The sequence below is a fragment of the Oncorhynchus clarkii genome, chromosome 13, assembly GCF_045791955.1.
Source record: "Oncorhynchus clarkii lewisi isolate Uvic-CL-2024 chromosome 13, UVic_Ocla_1.0, whole genome shotgun sequence".
Taxonomy (NCBI): Eukaryota; Metazoa; Chordata; class Actinopteri; order Salmoniformes; family Salmonidae; genus Oncorhynchus; species Oncorhynchus clarkii.
Genome location: NC_092159.1, coordinates 14690173 through 14716898, shown reverse-complemented (window position 1 = coordinate 14716898; position 26726 = coordinate 14690173). Strand labels below are relative to the sequence as shown.

At 45.6% G+C, this 26726-nt stretch overlaps 2 protein-coding genes across 3 annotated transcripts in view; both read right to left on the bottom strand.

Moving 5' to 3' along the window:
• Positions 1-2620: 2620 nt before the first annotated feature.
• LOC139423776 (uncharacterized) lies at positions 2621-5320 on the bottom strand. The gene is made up of 3 exons (XM_071175410.1): positions 4466-5320; positions 3722-3960; positions 2621-3058 (listed from the first exon to the last, which is right to left on the bottom strand). Exons 1-3 carry the CDS (start codon positions 4652-4654, stop codon positions 2863-2865), a joined length of 624 nt encoding a protein of 207 aa, XP_071031511.1. The 5' UTR covers positions 4655-5320; the 3' UTR covers positions 2621-2862.
• A 3585-nt stretch (positions 5321-8905) lies between these two features.
• Positions 8906-26726, bottom strand: part of LOC139424455 (paralemmin 3) — a 34297-nt gene continuing 16476 nt past the window's right edge. The window contains exons 2-9 of one of the 2 annotated variants that reach the window (XR_011635941.1): positions 22932-22983; positions 22265-22345; positions 19381-19496; positions 14037-14109; positions 12605-12635; positions 12241-12297; positions 9756-11474; positions 8906-9708 (exon numbers count right to left, since the gene is read on the bottom strand). Coding sequence is in view for 1 of the 2 variants with exons in the window: in XM_071176303.1 (XP_071032404.1) it covers positions 10426-11474; positions 12241-12297; positions 12605-12635; positions 14037-14109; positions 19381-19496; positions 22265-22345; positions 22932-22976 (1452 nt within the window). In the remaining variant the exon portion in view is untranslated. Of the gene's footprint in view, positions 11475-12240; positions 12298-12604; positions 12636-14036; positions 14110-19380; positions 19497-22264; positions 22346-22931; positions 22984-26726 lie in introns of both variants that reach the window. The other variant, XM_071176303.1, reaches the window with a different exon arrangement.

The following is a 26726-nucleotide window of genomic DNA, read 5'->3' as shown; positions in this document are numbered from 1 at the left end:
TTTATCCCCCTTCTCTCTCACAGTCACACTTTCTCTCTAGCTATCTCATTTATCCCCCTTCTCTCACAGTCACACTTTCTCTCTAGACATCTCATTTACCCCCCTTGTCTCTCACAGTCACACTTTCTCTCAAGCATCTCATTTATCCCCCTTCTCTCCCACAGTCACACTTTCTCTCTAGCTATCTCTAGCCTCACCCTTCTCTCTCTTCCTGGTTACTCAGGTCCCCAGTTTCTAACACCAGACAGAAAAAAAAGATTCCGCATCCATCCTCCCTGCTTCCCCTCCCTGCTAAACCATTCACAGTGTGATTCACAGTACTGTGGCTTTTAACACGCACAGACGCACACACACACGCACACACGCACACACACAGACGCACGCACACAGACGCACACACACACACACACAGTGCCCTGGGTTTTGGCACGCGCTGTAAGGAATCATTAGCAGAGGCATGTGGGACAGAACAGAGAGGACTGGGGGTGAACCAATGGGATGAACAGTAGATCTGGGACAGTACGACAGTGTGCAGCAGTCCTGGCCTGGCATACTGCACGTTACATTCAGAAAACAATGCCATGTCCTGACCTGGACGTGATTACATTCACATAACAATGCCCTGTTAGAGCGGACAAGCCTGGACCCCTTCACTATGAATGGAGGAACATGGGATAGGACATGGGGTGATGGGTTTATAACTGGCCATAGGGGCCTGCCCTGCAGGCTATTTATTGGTTCACCTCCTGCACTGCAGGCTATTCATTGGTTCACCTCCTGCCCTGCAGGCTATTCATTGGTGGGAAAATGTTGTGGATAGAGCTAGAATATCAAGATTGGACATGCACCTTTTTACAGATAAATGATATTGTGACAGACAAGGCTGTCCCCTCTAACCACTACATTTCTATCTTCAAAGTAGATCATACTTTTTACAACGTAAGAATATTGGAAACGTGCAAGTCAACCACAAAGGTAGTGTACATTGGGACGCAGCCTGACTTGGATTCCAACAGTGAATACATTTCAAATTGATATGTAACTGGGTGTTCCTCCACTTGAGAAAATAACAGGTCCTTGGGCTACGAAAGAGGAGGGACACACACACACATGAAAATGATGTTTCGCCACAGTAGGGAGGAGTAAACATTTAACTATTGTGAGAAAGAAAGCTCCTTAAATCCCTATTTAGGAACACACACACAGACAGACGGTCTTGTTTAACTAACCTTGTGGGGACACACAATTGATTCCCATTCAAAATCCTATTTTCCCTAAACCCTGACTTGAACTTTAACCCCAAAACCTAACCTGAACACTAATTCTTGCCTTAACCCTAAACGGCTAGAATTAGCCTTTTTTGTTGTGGGGACTGACAAAATGTTCCCAGTTGGTCAGATGTTTTTTTGTTTACTCTTCGTGTGAGGGAGCTCTAGCAGGGCAGACATTTGACAAACTGACTTGTTGGAAAGGTGGAATCCTATGACGGTGCCATCTTTAACGTCACTGAGCTCTTCAGTAAGGCCATTCTACTCCCAATGTTTGTCTATGGAGATTGCATGGCGGTGTGCTCGATTTTACACAACTGTCAGCAACGGGTGTGACTGAACTAGCCGAATTCACTAATTCAAAAGGGGTGTCCACATACTTTTGCATATATAGTGTATTTTACAGGGAGCACAAAGCTAACCACCAATGGGACTGTCCCAGGATATTCCCATGTGCCGTGAGGTAACAGGGAGTTGGGAAGACGCAGATCAGTGGGATATAATATAATAGGCTAATATCTCTCCTCATTAGCAACGAGGCTAAACTTGATCAAAGGAGCTTCAGGAAATGTGATCATCATTAAATATACATTTCCCACAGGGGGTATTGCATATAAACTTCATATTTTCTTTTATGGCTGGCAATTATTTGATATGGACAACTAGTGGTATGTCAAATATGTTTTCCATGTAATAAACATTGAATAAAGACATTAAACCAACAGCATATTACAAATGAGATCTGTAACAGGAATCTATAATCTGATAAAGCTAACCTTCTCACAACAAGGAGGACTACACTGTACCAGTACCATGGTTGCATACAGTGCATGGCACACACTGGGACATCACTTTAAAGGAGCCCCTCAATACCTAGTAAGTTTATGGCACCTACCTGTTGATGTGGTATCGTCTGTGCTGGTGACGACGCCACTGGACTGGAACGTTTCTGATCTACAGGGGACCTTCTTATTCTTGTTGTGGAATTTGGGACGTCGATCCTACAGGTACGTCATGTCTAATCAGAACCAAGTACCCAAGTAGGACCAAGTACCCAATAGTTCTGAAAGTAGGTTACTCTCTCCCTGGCCCTGTCCATGTCCGTACTCACACCCACATTTTCCCCCTTGCTTGTGCACGCCCACATCTGCAGAAACACTCTCTCACTCACAAATGACAAATTGTTCACTGTTCCATCCAGTTTAATCTGAGAATTAACAGTATGAGCACTTTAATGCATGGACAAATGAGGTTATGCCAAATTATACAAAAGTAATCCAATTATAAAATACTTTTCTTTCCTATTGTGCATAGAGTCCTAATGACGTCCCGACATTCCTGCTGGATCCCACTGTCTCTGTGAATTAGCTTCAGCTCTGGGACATTAAATCAGTCTGTGAACGTAATTACATCTGTTAAAGAAGACAGAATAATATGACAAATCCTGCATCTTTTTTTTCCAACATTCTACAGGTCATCGACAAACAGTAAACACAGAAATGTTGGATTACAAAACAGATGACAGAAAACGTGTCTCTACATCGGTCTCACGGCCCCCACTCTCTGATCGAGCTTCGTCTTCTCCTCCTCCTCCTCAGTGTTTCCAGGGGAGCTGATAGGAACCACAGAGGGCATTCCCCGGCTCCATCACCACTGGCGGCGGCAGCCCCATACACTCCACCTGTTTCCTGAACTCTTCCAACTCCTCTTCCTCCACCTCTCTCCCACCCTCCGTCTTCCTCAGCAGGTACAGGTCCGTAGACTCCCTCCTCCTGGAGCTCACCTCCCACCTAAAAAAAATAATTATACTTTACTGTTGTACTTTGCTTTCTTGTACTCACACCAGCACTTGTTTTTCTTCCTGGCACTGGTTTAGCTGATAGAGCAGGCGTATTCAACTCTTACCCTACGAGATCCAGAGCCTGCTGGTTCTTCTGTTCTACCTGATAATTCATTTCACCCACCTGGTGTCCCAAGTCTAAATCAGTCCCGGTCCAGAGTTGAGTTTGAGGGTGATAGAGGCTATCCACTGGGCACACACTGGTTGAATCAATGTTGTTTCCACGTCATTTCAGTGAAATGACTTCTGTGCCCAGTGGGTGTTTTGAAGAACGGTTCACTTGCAGTGATTGTAATGCAGCATGTGGTTGTTTCTACCTACCTGACCTGAGTTGAATAGCCTACACCAGTGTTTCTCAACTCCAGTCCTAATCTACCCCCAACAGTACACATTCTTGCTGTAGCCCTGGGCAACCACACCTGATTCAACTTGTCAAGGCCTTGGTGATTAGTTGACTAGTAGAATCAGGTGTGTTTTGTGTGGATCTCCAACAGAAACGTGGGTACACCTGGACCAGAGTTGAAAAACACTGGAATACCCCCAAACAGTAAGTTGTTCTGGATAAGAGTGTCTGCTAAAATGGCTCAAATGTACAATTCTATAAATGACTAACTTCATCACCAGACAGTCTGGGCAGGAGGTCTCCAGGAAGACCCCAGTGAGGTTGAATCGGCCCCCCACGTCGAACTGGAAGGTGCTGTTGTCGTTGATGAGTGAGATATTGTAGGTTAGAGACTCGCATCGGCTGCCGAAACGGTTAGTCTGGGTGTAGTGGACGGTTGTGGTGGTGTTGGAGTTCTGGGTGGTGTTGGGGGTGGAGGGTGAAAACTCCATGGTGATGCCGTCTCTGGTCTGTGAGAGAGATGAGATGTGATTATTATTCGTTTTCATACAGAAACCACTATAGAAACAATCCATACAACATACACAATTGTCACAGAACAATTACCGGTACAATGAATGTGGAAAGGCAGGTGAAATGTAGCCTAGATGACAAGTGTGCTAAAAATCTATTTAAAGGGGGCAATCTGCAGATGTTACATCCATTTTTGGACTTAAACATTTATGATATGTACCCATTGATTCTTGAAGAATAGAACTTATAAATGCCTCATGAGCTTAGTTCAACTGTCATACCCCATACAGAACCCCAGATATAAGATTGTTATAATCCAATGTTTTGTAAACATTGTAAATGCCTCAAAACATGCTTAAAACTATAATTGTGATATCTTGGATGGCCAGTCCTTGCTTCCATAACTCACATTTTTCCAGGCCTATCCCTTGTTTTAACTTTGGACCAGGGTCCGCATAGGACTCTAGGGAATAGGGTGCCACATAGTGGATAGGGTGCTACCTTGAGACTCTCCAGGGATGCAGGGTGGCTCAGGCTGCCTGCGACGAGGGCCCATTTCCTCAAGAGCTGCTGGTCTAGTCGTGGTGGATCCATGGGCTTAAGGAGGTCCTCACAGGCTAGAGCTGCAGCAGGAGCTGATTGGCTAAAAGACAGGAAGTACAGGAGAGTCGTGGCACATAGAGCGAACATGGCTTCAGTGTCTAGGTCTCACTATATCTATGCACCAGTATATCTATCTACTGTGGGTCTATCTATAGCTATAGAATCTACGATATGTATCACTATATCTATCTTATATATTTATATGTATCACTATACCTACAGCATCTATCTACTGTATGTCTATGTGTCATTGATGTGTCTGTGTGTATGGACCACTGGTGCTGGGATAGAGGGGCCCAGTCTTATAGCTCTGCTATGGTACAATGTTCTTCAATGTCAGAAAGTTCCACAGTTGCAGAGTACCAGTAAACTGGCACTTTTCCAAGGCAATTCCAAGGTTGCGAAATAAAAACAATACTTTTTGTTAATCTATGTTCTGTGCTTATCTGGTGAAAAGTTGCATGCTTTTATCTGAGACATTATTCCATAGTGTCAAACATGAAACAATCCATGAGACTCATTTACGTCTAGTATTCTCCTAACGCTTCTAGTGTTCTCCTAACTCTTCTAGTGTTCTCCAAACTCTTCTAGTGTTCTCCTAACTCTTCTAGTGTTCTCCTAACTCTTCTAGTGTTCTCCTAACTCTTCTAGTGTTCTCCTAACTCTTCTAGTGTTCTCCTAACTCTTCTAGTGTTCTCCTAACTCTTCTAGTGTTCTCCTAACTCTTCTAGTGTTCTCCTAATTCTTCTAGGATTCTCCTAGTTTTTCTGCAGGCATACAGTGTAGCAATTGTGTTATTGACTATACGTTTGTTTATCCCATGTGTAACTCTGTTTTGCTTTATCTTGGCCAGGCCGCAGTTGTAAATGAGAACTTTTTCTCAACTAGCCTACCTGGTTAAATAAAGGTGAAATAACATTTGAAGAATTGCTCTGGTACAGTACACAGTGCAATTGACCTTTTGTACGTTCAGAACACTGTTGTGGCTTAGCGTCGTACCGCAACTAGGTATTTATTTAACAATTCTAACTTTTACTTTCATGTCTACAAATGCCTAGTTGTGGAAATGGGAACACCCTGGATAAAAACAGGTTTGTATTGTTCGTAGAGATTCTGCCTTTGTTGACAAGAAAAGTTTGGCTTGTAAAACCCTAAGGTTTAGAGTTGGTTGATTTTCCGGATTGACTGACCTTCATGTCTTGTAAAGTAATGATGGACTGTCGTATCTCTTTGCTTATTTGAGCTGTTCTTGCCATAATATGGACCATCTTCTGTATACCACCCCTACCTTGTCACAACACTAATGATTGGTTCAAACACATTAAGAAGAAAATAAATTCCACAAATTAACTTAACAAGGCACACCTGTTAATTGAAATGTATTCCAGGTGACTACCTCATGAAGCTGGTTTAGAGAATTCCAAGAGTGTGCAAAGCTGTCATCAAGGCTAAGGGTGGCTACTTTTAAAGAATCTAAAATATATTTTGATTTGTTTAACACTTTTTTGGTTACTACAAGGATTCCATATGTGTTATTTCATAGTGTTGATGTCTTCACTTTTATTCTACAATGTAGAAAACAGTACAAATGAAGAAAAACCCTTGAATGAGTAGGTGTGTCCAAACATTCGACTGGTACTGTACTTCAAAATACACAATATACAAATATCTTTAAAATCCTAAATATTCTTAAAACGTGACAACATTCGATCGAAAATATTTTGGGGGGTATTATTTAGGTTTATAACACCACAGCAGATGAATCTGATGCGTAAGCTAAAATGGATGCCAGACAGCGTTCTCTACTACATGGTTTCCCAACCCTCTCCTCGCCCCCCAGACGTTTCACATTTTTGTTTTAACCCTGAACTGGCACACCTGATTCAAATAGTCAACACCCAAAACGAGTTCCTGTAAAACTGCAGGCCTTAACACTGAGAAAGTGTAATGGCATCAGCTCCTAACAAAGTCTTAATTTAGCTCTGAATAGTGTGGACCCTATAGTCTGGAAAAGTGTTAAATTGAACACTCAGAGTTGATTCAACGCTGAAGAATTTGCTGTGAACATCCCTACTGGATTCCACTGTCTCTGTGAATGAACTGAAGCTCTAGGACTTTAACTCAATGAATGTCATTAAAGCTGTTAAAGAAGCCAAGACGACAGAATAGGATAAATCATTCAGTACAGTACAAGCATACAGTACATTGACAAACAGTACATACACAACTGATTTATTACAAAACAGAAAAAGTGTCTCCACGTCTCTCTTTCACTGCCCCCACTCTCCCAGAATCTATACTTCCATCACATTAATGGATCTTCTTCTACCCGTCTTAAGAGGGCAGGGAATCAGGGACGAGAGGAATCACAGAGGGATTTCCCAAGCTACATCAGCACTGGCAGCGGGAAGCCCCAGGCACGCCACGTTTCCTGAACTCCTCCATCTTCTCTTCCTCCACCTCAGTCCCGTCCCGCCCTCCACCTCTGTCCCGTCCTGCCCTCCACCTTCCTCAGCAAGTACAGGTCTGTGGACTCCCTTATTACGGAGCTCACCTTGTATTGAAAAGGAGATGAGATACCATTACCTTAGCTTGAAGAACATCTTTAATGGGACCAAATAGGTTTATGTTACACAGAGCATTATGGGTACTGTAGTTAATCATGCTACCCACCTCATCACCAGGAAGTCTGGGCAGGAGGTCTCCAGGGAGACCCCAGTGATGTTCCAAAAGCCCCTCATGTCTAACTGAAAGGTGCTGTTGCCGGGTATATACATTACTTACACCAGCCGCCATGCCGGTTCCGGTTCTGGTGTTGGTAGCAGATGTAAACTCCATGGTGACTGTCTTATCTCTGTGGTTATTATTAGTTTTCATACAGCAGCCACAAAAACAATAGAAACAATCACAATATAAAAAAACAATAAAAAAACAATTACAATGAATAATGGGGAATGACAAGTAAAATGCAATTTAATCCAAAATGGCACCCTATTCCCTATATAAAGCTTTAATTTAGACCACGGACAAAAGCAGTGCTCTACATACAGGGAAGAGGGTGCCATGTAGGGAATAGGGTGCTACCTTGAGAGCCAACATGGTTGAGTAATACCAGAGGTGGCTCACACTGTCTGCGACGAGGGCCCATCTTCCCAAGAACTGCTGGTCTAGTCGTGGTGGATCCATGGGCTTAAGGAGGTCCTCACAGCCTAGAGCAGCAGCACGAGCTGATTGGCTCGAAGACAGGAAGCAGAGGAGAGCTGTGGCATATAGAGCGAACATGGCTTCAGTATCTAGGTTTCACTATATCTATACACCATATCTACAGTATATCTATCATATCTACAACATGTATCACTATATTTCTCTTGTATTTCTATATCAACAGTATGTCTATACTTCATTGATGTGTTTGTGTGTATAGAACACTGGTGCTGGGATAGAGGGGTCCAATCAAAGCTCTGCTGTCCTGCTATGGTGAAATGTTCTTCAAATGTCAGAAAGTTGCACAGTTATAGAGTGCCAGGAAAAGGACTCTTTTCTATGGCAAATTCCAGGATTGCAAAAATAAAAAAGCTTTTTTTTAATGCTCATCTCATGTACAGTTGTGTGCTTATTCGAACCAGTGATATTTTGGTTACTGCCCCAATGCCCTTAACCACTAGGCTACCTGCTGCCCCATTTTTATATTCTCTCAATTAATACATTTCTTAGTAAGAGTTTTTTTCTACAGAAAAACAGTATTGCTTTGGTATAGTATACTTAAGTAATAAGGCACGAGAGGGGTGTGGTATTTGGCCAATATACCACGGCTAAAGGCTGTTCTTATGCACGAATCAACACGGAGTGCCTGGATACAGGCCATGATATATTGGCCACATACCACAAACCCCTGAGGTGTCTTATTGCTATTATAAACTGGTTACCAAGGAAACAAATGACTGGTTTTGTCATACCCGTGCTATACGGTCTGATATACCACAGCTATCAGACAATCAGCATCCAGGGCACAAACCACACAGTTTATAAAATACAATTGACCTTTGCTATGTTCAGAGCACTGGTGTGGCAAAAGCCTGTGTGGGAAAAAGTTGCCTGCATCCCAAATGGCACCCTAATGCCCAAGAGCCCTGGTCAAAGGTAGTGCCCAAGGGACCTGGTCAAGGGTAGTGCACTATGAAGGGAGCGGGGTGCCATTTGGGATGCACCGTTGTGTGTTGGACTCTTCCTGTCAAAGGTTACTCCATAATCTGTGTGTTTTAGCTTAGAATGGAGCAACACGGTAGTTTTTCATTGTCCAATGTTGACAAATGGTGAGACAGGAGACAGGACATCAAATAATATTTCACAAGTGTCAGTTTAATCACTAAACCATTATTGATTAGTTCAAAAGTATCCTGATGAAAGAAAGATATACATAAACCCCCACTCCCACTTGATTTCATGGTGGCTGTATACATGTCAGAGCACTGTTTGTATTCTATGGAAAATACACTGAGAAAATAAAATGCATAGAATTTAGATATAAAAACATACTTTCCCTTTAACAATTGATAATGGACCAAAATAAGATTGAGAAATGTTGACTCCAATGCTTCCCACAGTTGTGTCAAGTTGGTTGGACTTCCTTTGAGTGGTGGACCACACAGATCCACACAGAAAGCTGTTGCAGTTCTTAACACTGAAACCGGTGCGCCTGACACCTGTTACCAAACCCTGTTCAAAGGCATTTCAATAGGTTGATTGCCCATTGACCCTCAATGGCACACATGCACAATCCATGTGCAAGTGGATTTAACAAGTGACATCAATAAGGGATCATAGCTTTCACCTGGTCAGTCTGTCATGGAAAGAGCAGGTGTTCCTAATGTTTTGTACAGTCAGTGACCTACTTTCAACCAGAGACCATAGACCCTGGTCAACAGTAGAGCACTTTGTTAGGACTAGGGTTTCATTTGTGACACATACCTACTGTACTGGGCATGATTCAACCCTCAGGCCTTTCTGACACATACCTACTGTACTGGTCATGATTCAACCCTCAGGCCTTTCTGACACATACCTACTGTACTGGTCATGATTCAACCCTCAGGCCTTTCTGACACATACCTACTGTACTGGTCATGATTCAACCCTCAGGCCTTTCTGACACATACCTACTGTACTGGTCATGATTCAATCCTCAGGCCTTGCATTGGACAAAATAAGATAAGGGCCTTCGATAAGCATTTCCCTTGTAAAATAATTCACTAAAAACACACATAAGCGCCCCCCCAAACAGAATTCCTATCACAGCCTGCACAGTTCAGTTTAAAGCAGGTTCTGTGTGAATAGTAGGGTGGATACACAGATACAGCATAATGGATCAAGACTGGTCTTTCATTCTCAGTACCAGCCAACAGTAACACAGGCAAGGCTGACAGGGTTGTGTTCATCAGGGTTGAGTTCATCAGGGTTGTGTTCATCAGGGTTGAGTTCATCAGGGTTGAGTTCATTAGGGTTGTGTTCATCAGGGTTGTGTTCATCAGGGTTGTGTTCATCAGGGTTGTGTTCATCAAAAGAAAAAAAACTGACTCGAACAGGGAGGGCCTACCTGGACCTGGTCCAATAAGAAAAACACTGGTTTTGAATTTTCATTTCAAAGCACTTCGCCCTACTGAACAAAACCCAGGTTCCTCTGGATGGGTAACTGAGCTATACCCTTAGGGAAGGAGATCCACAAGGCACTTCAGTAATAACACCATCTTACCCCCCATCATTCACAGTGTTAGAGGCAGACTCAAGTCCCTCTTGTAGTATTACACAGAGAAAGCATTGGAGAATTTGGTAGAGAGATAGAGAGCGAACAAAATTATTGATCACATGACAGAGCAGCACTGGCAGGTCTTGCGTTTGGGAGCCACATCGACCCCTCCCTCCGCCTCTCCCCTGGTAGCGGTCAGTGTCTCTGGGGTGGCTGGAGCCTGCTCCCCCAAGGCCAGGGTCTGGGCCTTGGATGGGAACAGCAGGGGCTCCTGCTCTGGCTCAGTCCGGGGCTCCACTAGGGACACCTCCAGGAACTGGCCCCCAGGGAGGATGGCTGATTCTGGGGCCAGCGAGGCCTCCTCTTCCCCCTTGACTTCCACTTCAGTCTTCACTTCCACATCGCCCTCTGCCGGCTCGCCTGCAGCCTCTCCCTCTGCGTCGGGCCTGGGGGTGAGTAAGGTCTCAGAGTAGACGGGAACGGCAGCCACAACGCCATCATCTGGGGCCTGCAAGTCAGACACAGGAGCTTCCTCTACTGGCTGCGCCTCTTCCTCTCCACCACTGTTTCCCACACCCTCCATCTGTCTTTCTCCTAAATCTCCTATTACTGTGTCCATCTGTCCTTCTCCTAAATCTCCTATTACTGTGTCCATCTGTCCTTCTCCTAAATCTCCGGTTACTGTGTCCATCTGTCCTTCTCCTAAATCTCTAGTTACGGTGTCCATCTGTCCTTCTCCTAAACCTCTGGTTACTGTGTCTGCCTCTGTCTCAGTCTCTTTTGCTACTTCTGAGGACTCTTCAGGAGTTGTCTCTGACCTCTGATTGGACACGGCTGAGTCTACTTCCTGTTCCTGACCCGTAGAGGAAAGATCATTTGCCAGCTCGTCTCCCTCGTCATTGATAATCACTCGCTCCGCTCGCATCATGATCAGTCCTCCTTCCTCGATTACCGGAGCCTCGCCTGGCTCCGCCTCCGTGAGCCCCAGGAACGTCATGGTAATGGCACCATCTTCAGGGACGACTGTCACTGGACCGTTGGTGCTGTTGCGCAGTCCGCCCTCCTCTGATGCATTGTGGGTAGCAGCTTGCCCCTCCCCCTCTCCTCTCCCATTGGTGAGGATCTCAGCTCGTTCCAATAGTGCTGCCTCAACTGTTCCTAAAACTGTGACAAGACAGACAGATCATAGTTAGGAAATGTTTCAATCATCTTCCCAGTCTTCTATCAGCAAGACCCTTGGCAAGGATGCACATTAATCTTACCAAGCTCTGGAAAGTCCAGCTAGAATAGTGAGCACGGAAGAAGCAGGAGAGTGGAACATTTGTAGAAACTTGGAGAAAGTTATGGAGAGTAAAGGAGAAAGACAAGAAAAAAAGAGGCCAGCCAATGGGACGAGTGATATTAGAAATCCAAAAGAAGTGAAGAGAGAGCAGCTTCCAGAATCAACGCTGTTCTGGACTCATGACAGAAGGTCCTAATGATAGGAGTGACATTTCAGCACCAAGCCAAAGGCATGTTGCCCATCCCTGTGACCCTGAATCTAACCAACCAGAACATTTCCACTGACTTGGCTTGTGTTGTGTGCTCTTTGCCCCATAGAAATAGAATTACTAGACCCATCATGGTGCAGCCAAACAGCAGTGGTCTAAAGGAATTTTCACGTTCTAGAAATTCTATTTCTATGCTTTCCCCTGATAACTTCACACATGAGATTCTTCATCAGCATCAATTTCTATGTATTCCATCTCATTCAAATGCATAGATACTGTATGCATGTATGAACTTCCACTGACGAATGAATACAACGTATTGCCTTTGTAATACAAATACCATCAAAGGCCAGTACAGTCTGTAGTGTCTTCTGGGACTAGAACCCATTTCAGTTGATTCAGAGTAAGGAGAGATGAAGGTGACATTGTTAACCCCTTACCGGATTCAGCCTCTACTTCTTCCTGTCCATTCTCCAAGATAACTGCTTGGTCTGCTTCTGTGAGAATATATGGAAATAAGACTCTTTTTAAAATCAGTGTTTATTAAGCCCACCATTCAACATTCAACTGTCCCGATTCTGTTCAAATCTATTGGGTTATTTACGATGTCTTTTTACCCCACATCACATTCATTACCAACTCAAGCAGAAACAAATACGTATTATTTTATCTTTCAACAATTCAATTGATTGGGTCAAGTAATATCAAGCTAGTCGAACAACGACTGCTACCAGCGGTTGCCAACAGTAACCGGTGGTGACAGCTAGACAGTCGCTCATTCATTCAGAGACAGGTGACACCTACCTGCTGTAGCCTCCACCACCACCGCTGCATTCTATTGGAGGAGACAGACAGGGGCGGGGTTAGACACTCCAACCACATACCATTCTTTTATTATTTTCAGTCTCAAGTTGTAACCGTGACCCTAGATGAGGAATGCCATTATAAAAGGGTAGATGAGCAATGTCATTCACGCATTTTCAACCCACAAGAGGGAGCTAATGAGACTTTAGGGCCCACCATCCACCAGCGACTACTCAATACCTAATATCCCTACTTTAAAAAGGTAGACTCAGTGAAATGACGTTGCCACAAGCAGCACCGCAGATATTGAGATGAGTGAGATGCAAAGACTTCCCTCTCACACAGTATCTGCGTGTGTGTACGGGGTTCTCTCAGTTACAGCCTGGTAGCAAGGGCACCGAAACAGCATAGAAGTTGAGCCTCGCGCTTCAGCGCTCTTAGTTGTTACGGAAATTGACCCACTATGCCGTTTTACTTTCTGCTTCTACGTCAGATCACCGAGTCGACCTTTAAAACAAAAGCCCAGTGTTGAGGGTAGTCCCATCTCTGCCATGCCACAAAAACCCCCACTATCATACGAGTCAACCTTCACCGGTCTGCTCCTTGGCTACGAGACTAAACAACACACTCAGTGTGTGATTCCCGTCTCTACAACCTCTAAAATCAAGGTTAGGAGAAGAAATACAAACAAAAGACTTGAAGGAGGAGGAGAATTCTTTGTTGTAAAATACAAGGTCATTCTGAGGTAAACAGTCGCGGTTGCCTTGAGGTGGAGCGATTACACACGTCTAAGTGGTACATTGTTGATGCACGGAGGGCTTGGTCTTGGTAAAGCTCCTACTTCTGAACGAGAGGTGCTACATCAAAGCTGCATGAACGTATTATTATGGGAAAATGTATTATTCCTCCGAAAGGAGCCTCGTCGGTCAGGACTGGTGGGAAGAACGGACGTAATGATCGGGGCTGCTTGTTCTAGCATGTATTCTACCCATTCAATTGGTCTGCGTGCATCAGTGAGTGTTTGTGTGCGTTACTCACAGCTTGGCCATCCTAATTCTGTAGGTGTCTGTAGGTGTCTGTAGGTGTCTGTAGGTGTGTGTAGGTGTGTGTAGGTGTCTGTAGGTGTCTGTAGGTGTCTGTAGGTGTGTGTAGGTGTGTGTAGGTGTCTGTAGGTGTGTGTAGGTGTGTGTAGGTGTGTGTAGGTGTCTGTAGGTGTGTGTAGGTGTGTGTAGGTGTGTGTAGGTGTGTGTAGGTGTGCACATTTTAGTGCCAGATGTCCTCACAAGAGTAGTAAACCAAGTGAGGCCAGTCCTGACTTGTAAAAAATATATTTTCGGCTTTGAATTAGAGTTTAGGGGAAAAATGTGAATCAATTGTTGGTCCCCAAAAGGTCTTCACAAGTATAGTAAGACATAGTGTGTGTGTCACTCACAGCTCGGCCATCTTCCATCTGCTGCTCCAGTTTCTCCTCCTCCTCCGCTAACCGTTGACTCTCTGTCTGCAACCTGACACACACACAGACACACAGTTCTTTAGCGTTCGGTTCCAACCTCAGCCAGAACAAACCATTCACTTTTAACCTCACATTGATAAAAAGGTAGTGCTATAAGAAACTTACAATACATGCAAATACACTACGAGGTGCAGAGACTATAACCCCTACGAGGTGCAGAGACTATAACCCCTACGAGGTGCAGAGACTATAACCCCTACGAGGTGTAGAGACTATAACCCCTACGAGGTGCAGAGACTATAACCCCTACGAGGTGCAGAGACTATAACCCCTACGAGGTGTAGAGACTATAACCCCTACGAGGTGCAGAGACTATAACCCCTACGAGGTGCAGAGACTATAACCCCTACGAGGTGTAGAGACTATAACCCCTACGAGGTGCAGAGACTATAACCCCTACGAGGTGTAGAGACTATAACCCCTACGAGGTGTAGAGACTATAACCCCTACGAGGTGCAGAGACTATAACCCCTACGAGGTGCAGAGACTATAACCCCTACGAGGTGCAGAGACTATAACCCCTACGAGGTGTAGAGACTATAACCCCTACGAGGTGTAGAGACTATAACCCCTACGAGGTGCAGAGACTATAACCCCTACGAGGTGCAGAGACTATAACCCCTACGAGGTGTAGACTATAACCCCTACGAGGTGCAGAGACTATAACCCCTACGAGGTGCAGAGACTATAACCACTACGAGGTGTAGACTATAACCCCTACGAGGTGCAGAGACTATAACCCCTACGAGGTGTAGACTATAACCCCTACGAGGTGCAGAGACTATAACCCCTACGAGGTGCAGAGACTATAACCACTACGAGGTGTAGACTATAACCCCTACGAGGTGCAGAGACTATAACCTCTACGAGGTGCAGAGACTATAACCCCTACGAGGTGCAGAGACTATAACCCCTACGAGGTGCAGAGACTATAACCCCTACGAGGTGTAGACTATAACCTCTACGAGGTGCAGAGACTATAACCTCTACGAGGTGCAGAGACTATAACCTCTACGAGGTGCAGAGACTATAACCACTACGAGGTGCAGAGACTATAACCCCTACGAGGTGTAGACTATAACCTCTACGAGGTGCAGAGACTATAACCACTACGAGGTGCAGAGACTATAACCCCTACGAGGTGTAGACTATAACCTCTACGAGGTGCAGAGACTATAACCTCTACGAGGTGCAGAGACTATAACCCCTACGAGGTGTAGAGACTATAACCCCTACGAGGTGCAGAGACTATAACCCCTACGAGGTGCAGAGACTATAACCACTACGAGGTGCAGAGACTATAACCCCTACGAGGTGCAGAGACTATAACCCCTACGAGGTGTAGAGACTATAACCCCTACGAGGTGTAGAGACTATAACCCCTACGAGGTGTAGAGACTATAACCCCTACGAGGTGTAGAGACTATAACCCCTACGAGGTGTAGAGACTATAACCCCTACGAGGTGTAGAGACTATAACCCCTACGAGGTGTAGAGACTATAACCCCTACGAGGTGTAGAGACTATAACCCCTACGAGGTGTAGAGACTATAACCCCTACGAGGTGTAGAGACTATAACCCCTACGAGGTGCAGAGACTATAACCACTACAAGGTGTAGAGACTATAACCCCTACGAGGTGCAGAGACTATAACCCCTACGAGGTGCAGACTATAACCCCTACGAGGTGCAGACTATAACCCCTACGAGGTGCAGAGACTATAACCCCTACGAGGTGCAGAGACTATAACCCCTACGAGGTGCAGAGACTATAACCCCTACGAGGTGCAGAGACTATAACCCCTACGAGGTGCAGAGACTATAACCCCTACGAGGTGCAGAGACTATAACCCCTACGAGGTGCAGAGACTATAACCACTACGAGGTGTAGACTATAACCCCTACGAGGTGTAGAGACTATAACCCCTACGAGGTGCAGAGACTATAACCACTACGAGGTGTAGACTATAACCCCTACGAGGTGCAGAGACTATAACCCCTACGAGGTGTAGACTATAACCCCTACGAGGTGCAGAGACTATAACCCCTACGAGGTGCAGAGACTATAACCCCTACGAGGTGCAGAGACTATAACCCCTACGAGGTGCAGAGACTATAACCCCTACGAGGTGCAGAGACTATAACCACTACGAGGTGTAGAGACTATAACCCCTACGAGGTGCAGAGACTATAACCCCTACGAGGTGCAGAGACTATAACCACTACGAGGTGTAGACTATAACCCCTACGAGGTGCAGAGACTATAACCCCTACGAGGTGCAGAGACTATAACCACTACGAGGTGTAGACTATAACCCCTACGAGGTGCAGAGACTATAACCCCTACGAGGTGTAGACTATAACCCCTACGAGGTGCAGAGACTATAACCCCTACGAGGTGCAGAGACTATAACCACTACGAGGTGTAGACTATAACCCCTACGAGGTGCAGAGACTATAACCTCTACGAGGTGCAGAGACTATAACCCCTACGAGGTGCAGAGACTATAACCCCTACGAGGTGCAGAGACTATAACCCCTACGAGGTGTAGACTATAACCTCTACGAGGTGCAGAGACTATAACCTCTACGAGGTGCAGAGACTATAACCTCTACGAGGTGCAGAGACTATAACCACTACGAGGTGCAGAGACTATAACCCCTACGAGGTGTAGACTATAACCTCTACGAGGTGCAGAGACTATAACCACTACGAGGTGCAGAGACTATAACCCCTACGAGGTGTAGACTATAACCACTACGAGGTGCAGAGACTATAACCCCTACGAGGTGCAGAGACTATAACCCCTACGAGGTGTAGAGACTATAACCCCTACGAGGTGCAGAGACTATAACCCCTACGAGGTGCAGAGACTATAACCCCTACGAGGTGCAGAGACTATAACCCCTACGAGGTGCAGAGACTATAACCCCTACGAGGTGTAGAGACTATAACCCCTACGAGGTGTAGAGACTATAACCCCTACGAGGTGTAGAGACTATAACCCCTACGAGGTGTAGAGACTATAACCCCTACGAGGTGTAGAGACTATAACCCCTACGAGGTGTAGAGACTATAACCCCTACGAGGTGTAGAGACTATAACCCCTACGAGGTGTAGAGACTATAACCCCTACGAGGTGTAGAGACTATAACCCCTACGAGGTGTAGAGACTATAACCCCTACGAGGTGCAGAGACTATAACCACTACAAGGTGTAGAGACTATAACCCCTACGAGGTGCAGAGACTATAACCCCTACGAGGTGCAGAGACTATAACCCCTACGAGGTGCAGAGACTATAACCACTACGAGGTGTAGAGACTATAACCCCTACGAGGTGTAGAGACTATAACCCCTACGAGGTGTAGAGACTATAACCCCTACGAGGTGCAGAGACTATAACCCCTACGAGGTGTAGAGACTATAACCCCTACGAGGTGCAGAGACTATAACCCCTACGAGGTGTAGAGACTATAACCCCTACGAGGTGCAGAGACTATAACCCCTACGAGGTGCAGAGACTATAACCCCTACGAGGTGTAGAGACTATAACCCCTACGAGGTGCAGAGACTATAACCCCTACGAGGTGCAGAGACTATAACCCCTACGAGGTGTAGAGACTATAACCCCTACGAGGTGCAGAGACTATAACCCCTACGAGGTGCAGAGACTATAACCCCTACGAGGTGCAGAGACTATAACCCCTACGAGGTGCAGAGACTATAACCCCTACGAGGTGCAGAGACTATAACCCCTACGAGGTGCAGAGACTATAACCCCTACGAGGTGCAGAGACTATAACCCCTACGAGGTGCAGAGACTATAACCCCTACGAGGTGCAGAGACTATAACCCCTACGAGGTGCAGAGACTATAACCCCTACGAGGTGCAGAGACTATAACCCCTACGAGGTGCAGAGACTATGCAGAGACTATAACCCCTACGAGGTGCAGAGACTATAACCCCTACGAGGTGTAAAGACTACGAGGTGTAATACGAGGTGCAGAGATTACGAGGTGTACTACGAGGTGCAGAGACTACAAGCCCTACGAGGTGCAGAGACTACAAGCCCTACGAGGTGCAGAGACTACAAGCCCTACGAGGTGCAGAGACTACAACCCCTACGAGGTGCAGAGACTACAACCCCTACGAGGTGCAGAGACTACAACCCCTTCGAGGTGTAGAGACTATAACCACTAAGGTCAGAGGTGTGTGTATAATCTGAAGCTGGGATCTAACAAACAGCCACAACCCTAGACAGACAACATGGAGAGTATAGAATGTCTTAGAGAATAAGAGTCTTCATACAGCTACTGTGTAGACTATGAGGTGAAGCTGGCCTCCTACAAACACACTGCACAGATAGGAATTGAGAGTATAGAAAGCCCTAGAGAGAAAGTGTGGTGAGTATGGCATCTATGGTGTGAACCAAGCATCGAGAGCATCTAGTAAGTATCTAGCCCTATACAGCTAATGTGGTGAGTATACAGGTAGCCCTATACAGGTAATGTGGTGAGTATACAGGTAGCCCTATACAGGTAATGTAGTGAGTATACAGGTAGCCCTATACAGGTAATGTGGTGAGTATACAAGTAGCCCTATACAGGTAATGTGGTGAGTATACAGGTAGCCCTATACAGGTAATGTGGTGAGTATACAGGTAGCCCTATACAGGTAATGTGGTGAGTATACAGGTAGCCCTATACAGGTAATGTAGTGAGTATACAGGTAGCCCTATACAGGTAATGTAGTGAGTATACAGGTAGCCCTATACAGGTAATGCAGTGAGTATACAGGTAGCCCTATACAGGTAATGTAGTGAGTATACAGGTAGCCCTATACAGGTAATGCTGTGAGTATACAGGTAGCCCTATACAGGTAATGCAGTGAGTATACAGGTAGCCCTATACAGGTAATGCAGTGAGTATACAGGTAGCCCTATACAGGTAATGTAGTGAGTACACAGATAGCCCTATACAGGTAATGCGGTGAGTACACAGGTAGCCCTATACAGGTAATGTAGTGAGTACACAGATAGCCCTATACAGGTAATGCAGTGAGTATACAGGTAGCCCTATACAGGTAATGTGGTGAGTATACAGGTAGCCCTATACAGGTAATGTAGTGAGTATACAGGTAGCCCTATACAGGTAATGTAGTGAGTATACAGGTAGCCCTATACAGGTAATGTGGTGAGTATACAGGTAGCCCTATACAGGTAATGTAGTGAGTATGGGGTGTATAATAGGATATTCCTACTTGTCTATGTGTTGCTCCATCTCCTGGGCCTGGGAGCCCCACAGCGGGGAACGAGGCTCTGAGGATGTGGGGGAAGAGGGGCCGTCCATCAGCCACTGGTCTCTAAGAGACTTCCTCTGGATGGAGAAAGAAAGTGCGAGAGAGGGAGGGAGGACACAGGGAGAGATTGAGGGAGGGAGGACACAGGGAGAGAGGAAGGGAGGAAGGACACATGGAGGGCACATGGAGAGAGGGAGGGAGGGAGGACACAGGGAGAGGGAGGACACAAGGAGAGCAAGAGAAGCATGTCAGTCAACATTGTCAACGTCATAGGCATCATCCAAATCATGCACTCCTACTCAGACACAACATGAGCTGAATGCAACATGGCATTGTCTTTAAATCTGACAGGTTTGTCTTCATTCTCACACACTATTGTTATGGTGTCAGCCGGTGGCTGTGACCTTTAAACCTCCCCATCCAATCAGCTTAGGTCACATCTCTCTATTAGACCTCATTCCCCACTCCACTTCCTTTCAATAGCCGCTCAACAGGTGTCCCATCCCTTTAACACTTCAATAAAGCCCTCAACAGGTGTCCTATCCCTTTAACACTCCAATAAAGCACTCAACAGGTGCCCCATCCCTTTAACACTCCAATAAAGCCCTCAACAGGTGTCCCATCCCTTTAACACTTCAATAGCCACTCAACAGGTGCCCCATCCCTTTAACACTCCAATAAAGCCCTCAGCAGGTGTCCCATCCCTTTAACACTTCAATAGCCGCTCAACAGGTGTCCCATCCCTTTAACACTCCAATAAAGCCCTCAACAGGTGCCCCATCCCTTTAACACTCCAATAAAGCCCTCAACAGGTGCCCCATCCCTTTAACACTCCAATAAAGCCCTCAACAGGTGTCCCATCCCATATCCCATACATTCGGACAGGAACACACTCCTTTCTGCCCCAAGTGTGCACTTGCTCACTTCACCTTATCGATTTAAGATTACTAGCCTATGCTTACACCAATCCAATGCTTTTAAATGCATGAGGGGGAGTGAATGAGTGTACGCTTTTGCGAGCAAGGTAACGAATTGGAACACAGGGTCTCTCCTATCCCACCACTCCCTTCCTATCCCACCACTCCTCTCCGCTGGCCCCCTCTCACCACCTCAGCTGAAGGTGAAATGCACAGCAGAGCACTGACAGGAAGTCTGCAGAGAGCACTTCCTTCCTGTTTCTGTAGCGGCACAGGTCCTCTCAGAGTGCCAAAATGTGTGTTTGCAGAACACCTCCCTCTAACCCAACAGGACTAATATGAAGTTCAATGAAATGTATTGTTTTCTCATTCTAAGAAATACCTAATCAAGAGGGCCAGAAGTTTGAGTGGAGGGGAAAACCCAGAAATTCAGATCAGTAAAAAGATGTGATGTGTCCGTACTCAAAAAGATGTCGCATAAACCTTATTATTTTATAATTAAATGTAGTATGTATTTTCACTGCATCAGGGATAGAGTACACAGACGTTTCGGCTTTACAGTGTGTAGGTACTGAAGAAGGCTGCAAAGACGAAACACCTGTGCACGCTATCCCCGACGCAGGGAAAATAGTCATCTATTATTGAAATACAGTAAGCTTTATGAGACATCTTTTTGAGTGCGGACACCCTCACAACTTTTTGCATAATTAAGAAATACCCATCGTCCTCCAAGAGTGGCTGAAAAGAAAACAGTCCACCCCCTTCCCCCAGAGGACTAAAATCAGATCACGTTACATGATTATAACAATTAGAAGGCTAAAGTACCTCTGTTGAACTGCGAGGCAGCAACTTTATAGGCTACTTTTACACTACCTTCAGAGTATGCCGCTTCAATGAGTCTGTTCCCTTAATAGACGACCTCTTTAAAAAGGTCAATTTAAATGCATTTCACTGAGTGGACTTTGCAGTTAGCATTGCGTGGCTTATTCTTCTTCATGTTAGGCCACTTTAATAGCCCTTTTAAAGCTGTGTCTGGGTCTAGAGACCACTTCTGGTGACAGCCATTGAGAGGTCAATACTTCCTTTACCTCTGAGGAGTACAGAGCAGGGTTTGTTCCTTCGGTAGTCGATACAGTACAGTTGCAGACAAGAGGCGTTATTGTAGGCTAGAAGTTAGCCAACCAAAAACGGTGGTTTCTGCAAGTTCGTTACAATTTAGCCTCATAAGGGTGGTTGGGGAAATCATTCTTGGAGGTGGATCGAGATATCAGACTAAGGCAGACCAGTCACCTGAAACCAGTTTCTCATTGGGTGTACAAAAGCACACAGCAAGGATTTGAGGAATGCGCCCCAGGGCAGTGGGAACGCCAATCTGGAAGGGGTGTGAAAACAATGGATCCGTCCAGTGCAGAGAGCAGAGCACGTAAACACACGCACACCATTCTAGTGAAGGAAGGCCAAACCTCCAAACTCTGGCAGGCCGTTTCAGGAAGGGTGTGTGTGTTCTCAAGTAGACTAGGAGTTGTGTGTTGCTTGGAAAGGAGTTTGGAACTGAAGTAAGCCCCTTGCTAACAAGCTGGAATGAGTCCGTACAGAGTTTTGGCGGAACAACATTATGGCTACATTCTACATTTGTGGGGAAAGAATAATGAGTGTGGGGGTTCTGTCCAGCATCCACCACCATATTCACAGAGAAAGCCTGTGTGTCTGAGTGTATGTGGTCACTTTTCTGGCCAATTGACGTTACACTTCAGACTAAATAGTCCTACATAGTGAGAGGGGTGACGGGCCGGGGACAGTGAGAGGTGGTGACGGGCCGGGGACAGTGAGAGGGGTGACGGGCCGGGGACAGTGAGAGGGGTGACGGGCCGGGGACAGTGAGAGGGTGATGGTCAGACCTTCAGAGTGTGTGCGTGTGTGTGCGTCACCTTGAGCTGCTGTAGCCTCAGCCGCTCCTCCTCCATCTCCCTCTTGGCCCTCTCCTGTTCCTCCTGCAGACGACGCTTCTCCTGAGAGAGAGGGGAGAGAGGGGAGAGAGCAAGAGAGAGGGGAGAGAGGGGGGAGAGCAAGAGAGAGGGGAGAGCAAGAGAGAGGGGGGAGAGCAAGAGAGAGGGGGGAGAGAAAGAGAGAGGGGGGAGAGCAAGAGAGAGGGGGGAGAGCAAGAGAGAGGGGGGAGAGCGAGAGAGAGAGGATGGAGGGGTGAGGGGGCACGAGAGAGAGAGAGGATGGAGGGGTGAGGGGGCGCGAGAGAGAGAGGTGGAGTGATAAACAAAGAGGAAGAAAATAGAAACAGAGGGAGAATAAAGAGAAAACAGAAAGAAGAGGTGAAGATGTAAAAGAAAAGAGGAGAACACCTGGTCAAACCTGTCACACAGGAACCCTCACCATAGAGAGGTGGCCACCCTATAACAGTCACTGTGTCTCCATGGAAATACTGTGGCGTTGTTTTACTGGGCTGAGGTATGCGGCCTGGTGCGACACACTGCATGCACTATGGGTAAATTATTCAGTAGCTACGGACAGACAGCGCAAGGGGCAGTGCTTAGTTTCCATGGGCCTGTATGTGTGGTTGTGTGTGTCAGGTGCTTGACTCACAGTGATCGCCTGCAGTCTCTGTTGGTACTTCTCTGCCTCGTCCATCTTCAATCTGTGTGACAAGAAGTTAAAGGTTATAGGTCACAGATATAATGTACCTTAGGAAGTAGTTAAAGTGCTGCTCTAGGAACAGTTTAGCCTTTAGAGCACAATTAATACAGTTATATGGACAGGTGGGGACCTGATTCTAGATCAGCACTCTGACAATGAGATACCTGGAAGCCTTAGTTGTTTATCTGGACGTTTCTATCTAGCTTGTGCTGTTTCACATTACGCATCCCTTGTGACATGGCCTCAGGCATCACAAGGCAAATGACTGTGTAACTACATGTTTGTATCCTCACAGCTGACACACAGCGGGACAATATGACTAGCCTGACTTGGTACGTATGAACACAGCCTGGAGGATGTGCTGTACTCGCCAACCTTTATTATAGAGCCTTTGTTTCCTACAACGTAGACACAGATCATATATGCAATTTAGCAGACGCTTTTATCCAAAGCCTGCATACATTTTACATACGGGTGGTCCCAGGAATTGAACCCACTATCCTGGCTTTGCAACCGCCATGCTCTACCAACTGATCTATAGAGAACAAGGAGATATATTTCTACTGTGTAGAAACAACAGTGATATTTCCTACTCCCCAAGGGAATACTGGAGACTAGACCCAACGCACACAAAATGATCAAGTCCACTAGAAAAACATGACAATGACTAGTTTATACCTGCGATCTGGTGTAAAAAAGCAACCAATCCCCACCTACCCTTCTACACACAGTTCCTATCCTCTGCTCCAAGCCTTAGAAAACTCCCTGATACCTCCCTCAAACCCCAACCTCCCTGGTGTTTGGAGGCATTGGGGCTATGGACAGCTTATAACCAGCTTATGAGCCTCCGTAGGGACTACGTCGGGTCTCATGGGGAGCCAGGAATAGCAGTGAGGAGATAAACAAACCGTCTTTGATGAGGAGCATTGTTGAGCTCCCTACAGACAGTCTGATAATTAGATACAATATGATGATACACAGCAGAGCGAGGGAGAGAGAAAGTTGAAGAAAACTTGCACAATGACTTCGTATTAGTCCAAGAGGAGTGGTGATCTCCTACATGCTTCTACGCCACATGAGGGCCAGTGTGTAACCGACACTCCTTCCAGACCAGGTCCAAACGCACTACACTGTTAACTCAATGACATTTACAAATCATATTGTAAGTGTAGACTAACAGTGAAATGCTGACATACAGGTCCTTCCCAACAACGCAGAGAGATAAATAATAACACAAGGAATAAATAAATAAATAAATACACAATGAGTAACTATATATAAGATGACGTTTCTCACAGTAGGTGAGAAATGTCGTCTTATGGACCCACCACACTAGCTAGCGGTGGCTAACGTTTATTTGGTTGGCATGGCTTCAGTGCAAACACTCTCAGAGCCTTGGTGTGAAACACACACAGTGTGTAAAAGGATGTATATTTGCCCTGTGGGGAGGCTACATGGTTTCTGCTAGCGTAGCGTTAGCACTCGCTGTGGGAACAGGTGGTTGTATAGCAGGGGCAGTAACGTATCTTAATCATGACGGGCCCAGGGGCCCCTAAACAATTACGGGCCCCTACCACCACCCATATTTCCCTTAAAATGCCAATGATTTTGTTGGTACGGCTGTGTGTTAATATAACTAAGCATTGTAACAGCAGAGCAGAACCTAATCTAAGGGCACATTTGAAGCTGTTACCAGAGAAGCCGCAATATAGCCAATATATTCAGCACCTACAAACAAAAAAAATCATAAAAATAACTATTTTATCTGCAATTAATAGGCAATAGCCTATATTATAAAACATACGTATATAGATCAATCTCTTGACAGAAACACAGCTAATGACCCAGGACATGTTCGCTGAAGTCGTGCACGGTGGCAAAACTGACATAACGCTATTTCAAATGATCTGCCTCCTGCAGAGGCCTCTAGCAAAAACACCAGCAAATCAATCAAGAGGAGTATTCAAACAGATCTGCTTAAATGGCAGCATGTCTCTTAACACTGTATGATACGCATGTGCTTACTAATTACTCATATAGCCTAGTTAAACGTATAGGCTATGATGACAATGAAATGGCTCAGTGGCCGTGCACCAAAACATGGTTTCCTAAGACAGTTAGTGCATAGTCGTAGATTAATCTACATTGCTTGTCAATCTCAATAAATCTGGATTTAAATAGGCTGTCTGGGCAGCCTGCCCTGTATAAAATATAAGCTTACTCAATCATTTGATTGACATTCGACGGGCCTTGCGCTCTGCGAAGTCGTTGACTAAAGGCATTAAAATCCATGGTGCCGGCCCTGGTGATTTCAACGGACAGAACAGCCAACCCACTCAGTCTCTCCTGCCCCATGCTGCTCCTCAGGTATGATTGAATTATTTTCAGTTTGGAAAAGGAGCGCTCGGCACTGGCTACCGTTACAGGCAGAGTCATGAAAAGGAGCGTCGCTGTAACTACTTCCCAAAATGTGACTGAATTGTAATCCACAAAGAGCATCCTGACCAGGTCTCTCAGCGTAGTGTGCTTTGCTATTTCCTTCTTAAAAACAGGCCCTGATAGAGAGTAATTGGCCAGGGAAGCTTGCTGATACATCTTTGCTGTGATGTTCAGCCAATCAGGCCTGAGGTCTCGTAGAGCGCATCATCATCATCATCAAGTTGCTGACTCTAAAACTACTCTCCCCAGAAGACAATCGCTCGTCCTCGCATAGCACATCAAAATGACACCTCACCTTCCTCCTCCGAGTGTCTTCAAATGCGTTCTGAGCTCCCCGTTTGTCAGCAAGGGTCTTAGCAGTGACTTTGGCATTCACAGAATCCTGTGGGAATCCGGACAGGACCTCTATAATGTCCTTGAGTTGGCTGACTGCCCTGTGCAGGTCTGCATCTTCGGCCTGTAGCATTTTGGAGACAACGTTCACATTTTCTAAAACCTTAGTCTGCAGACTAAAACCATTTTCTAAAACCTTAGTCTGCACCGTCTCGGTGAGGGCCATCATGACGTTCCCATATCTGTATCTCAGGGCGTCAATGGACTCGTATCTAGATGACTGTGTCCCACCCGCTGGTTGTTTTAGAGTTGCATTGTCTTTTCTGATGCAAAATCAAATACCACTCAACACTTACCATCTCTTTATGCTATGCCCGAAGAAGTTGTATAACAGTTCAACAGTATCATAAAACTGTTTAATCTCTGGCACATTTTTGACAGAGTTGTTGAGAGTCAGGTTAAGATTGTGACATTATTTACATCCCTTATCAATCTCACATAGCGATAAACTTGAATTAACTGGTCTGGTGTCCATAATAGAAAGAAAATAAAAAAAATGGGCCTCCCTGAATGTCACACTTCACTCGCTCGGCAAAGATTTAAATCAGCTCATTTTGGATTTGAGGACTGGGATAGTTAACGGATCCTGAGGTAGTTAACGGATGACAGCAGTTCAATTATACTGAGAAAATTCCCACTGTTGGCTTGCCTCAGCTTTTCACAGTGCCCTCTGAACGCCAAGTTACATGATGCAAGCGTGAAAGTTGCATTAATAGGATAGGCGTCCCGCTAGCGGCACACCTCGACAACATCCGGTGAAATTGCAGAGCGCGAAATTCAAATTACATAAATATTTAACATTCATGAAAATACAAGTGTTATACATCAAAATAAAGATTAACATCTTGTTAATCCAGGCTTTACGGCGAAAGCATACCATGCAATTATCTGAGGACAGCGCCCCGCTTACAA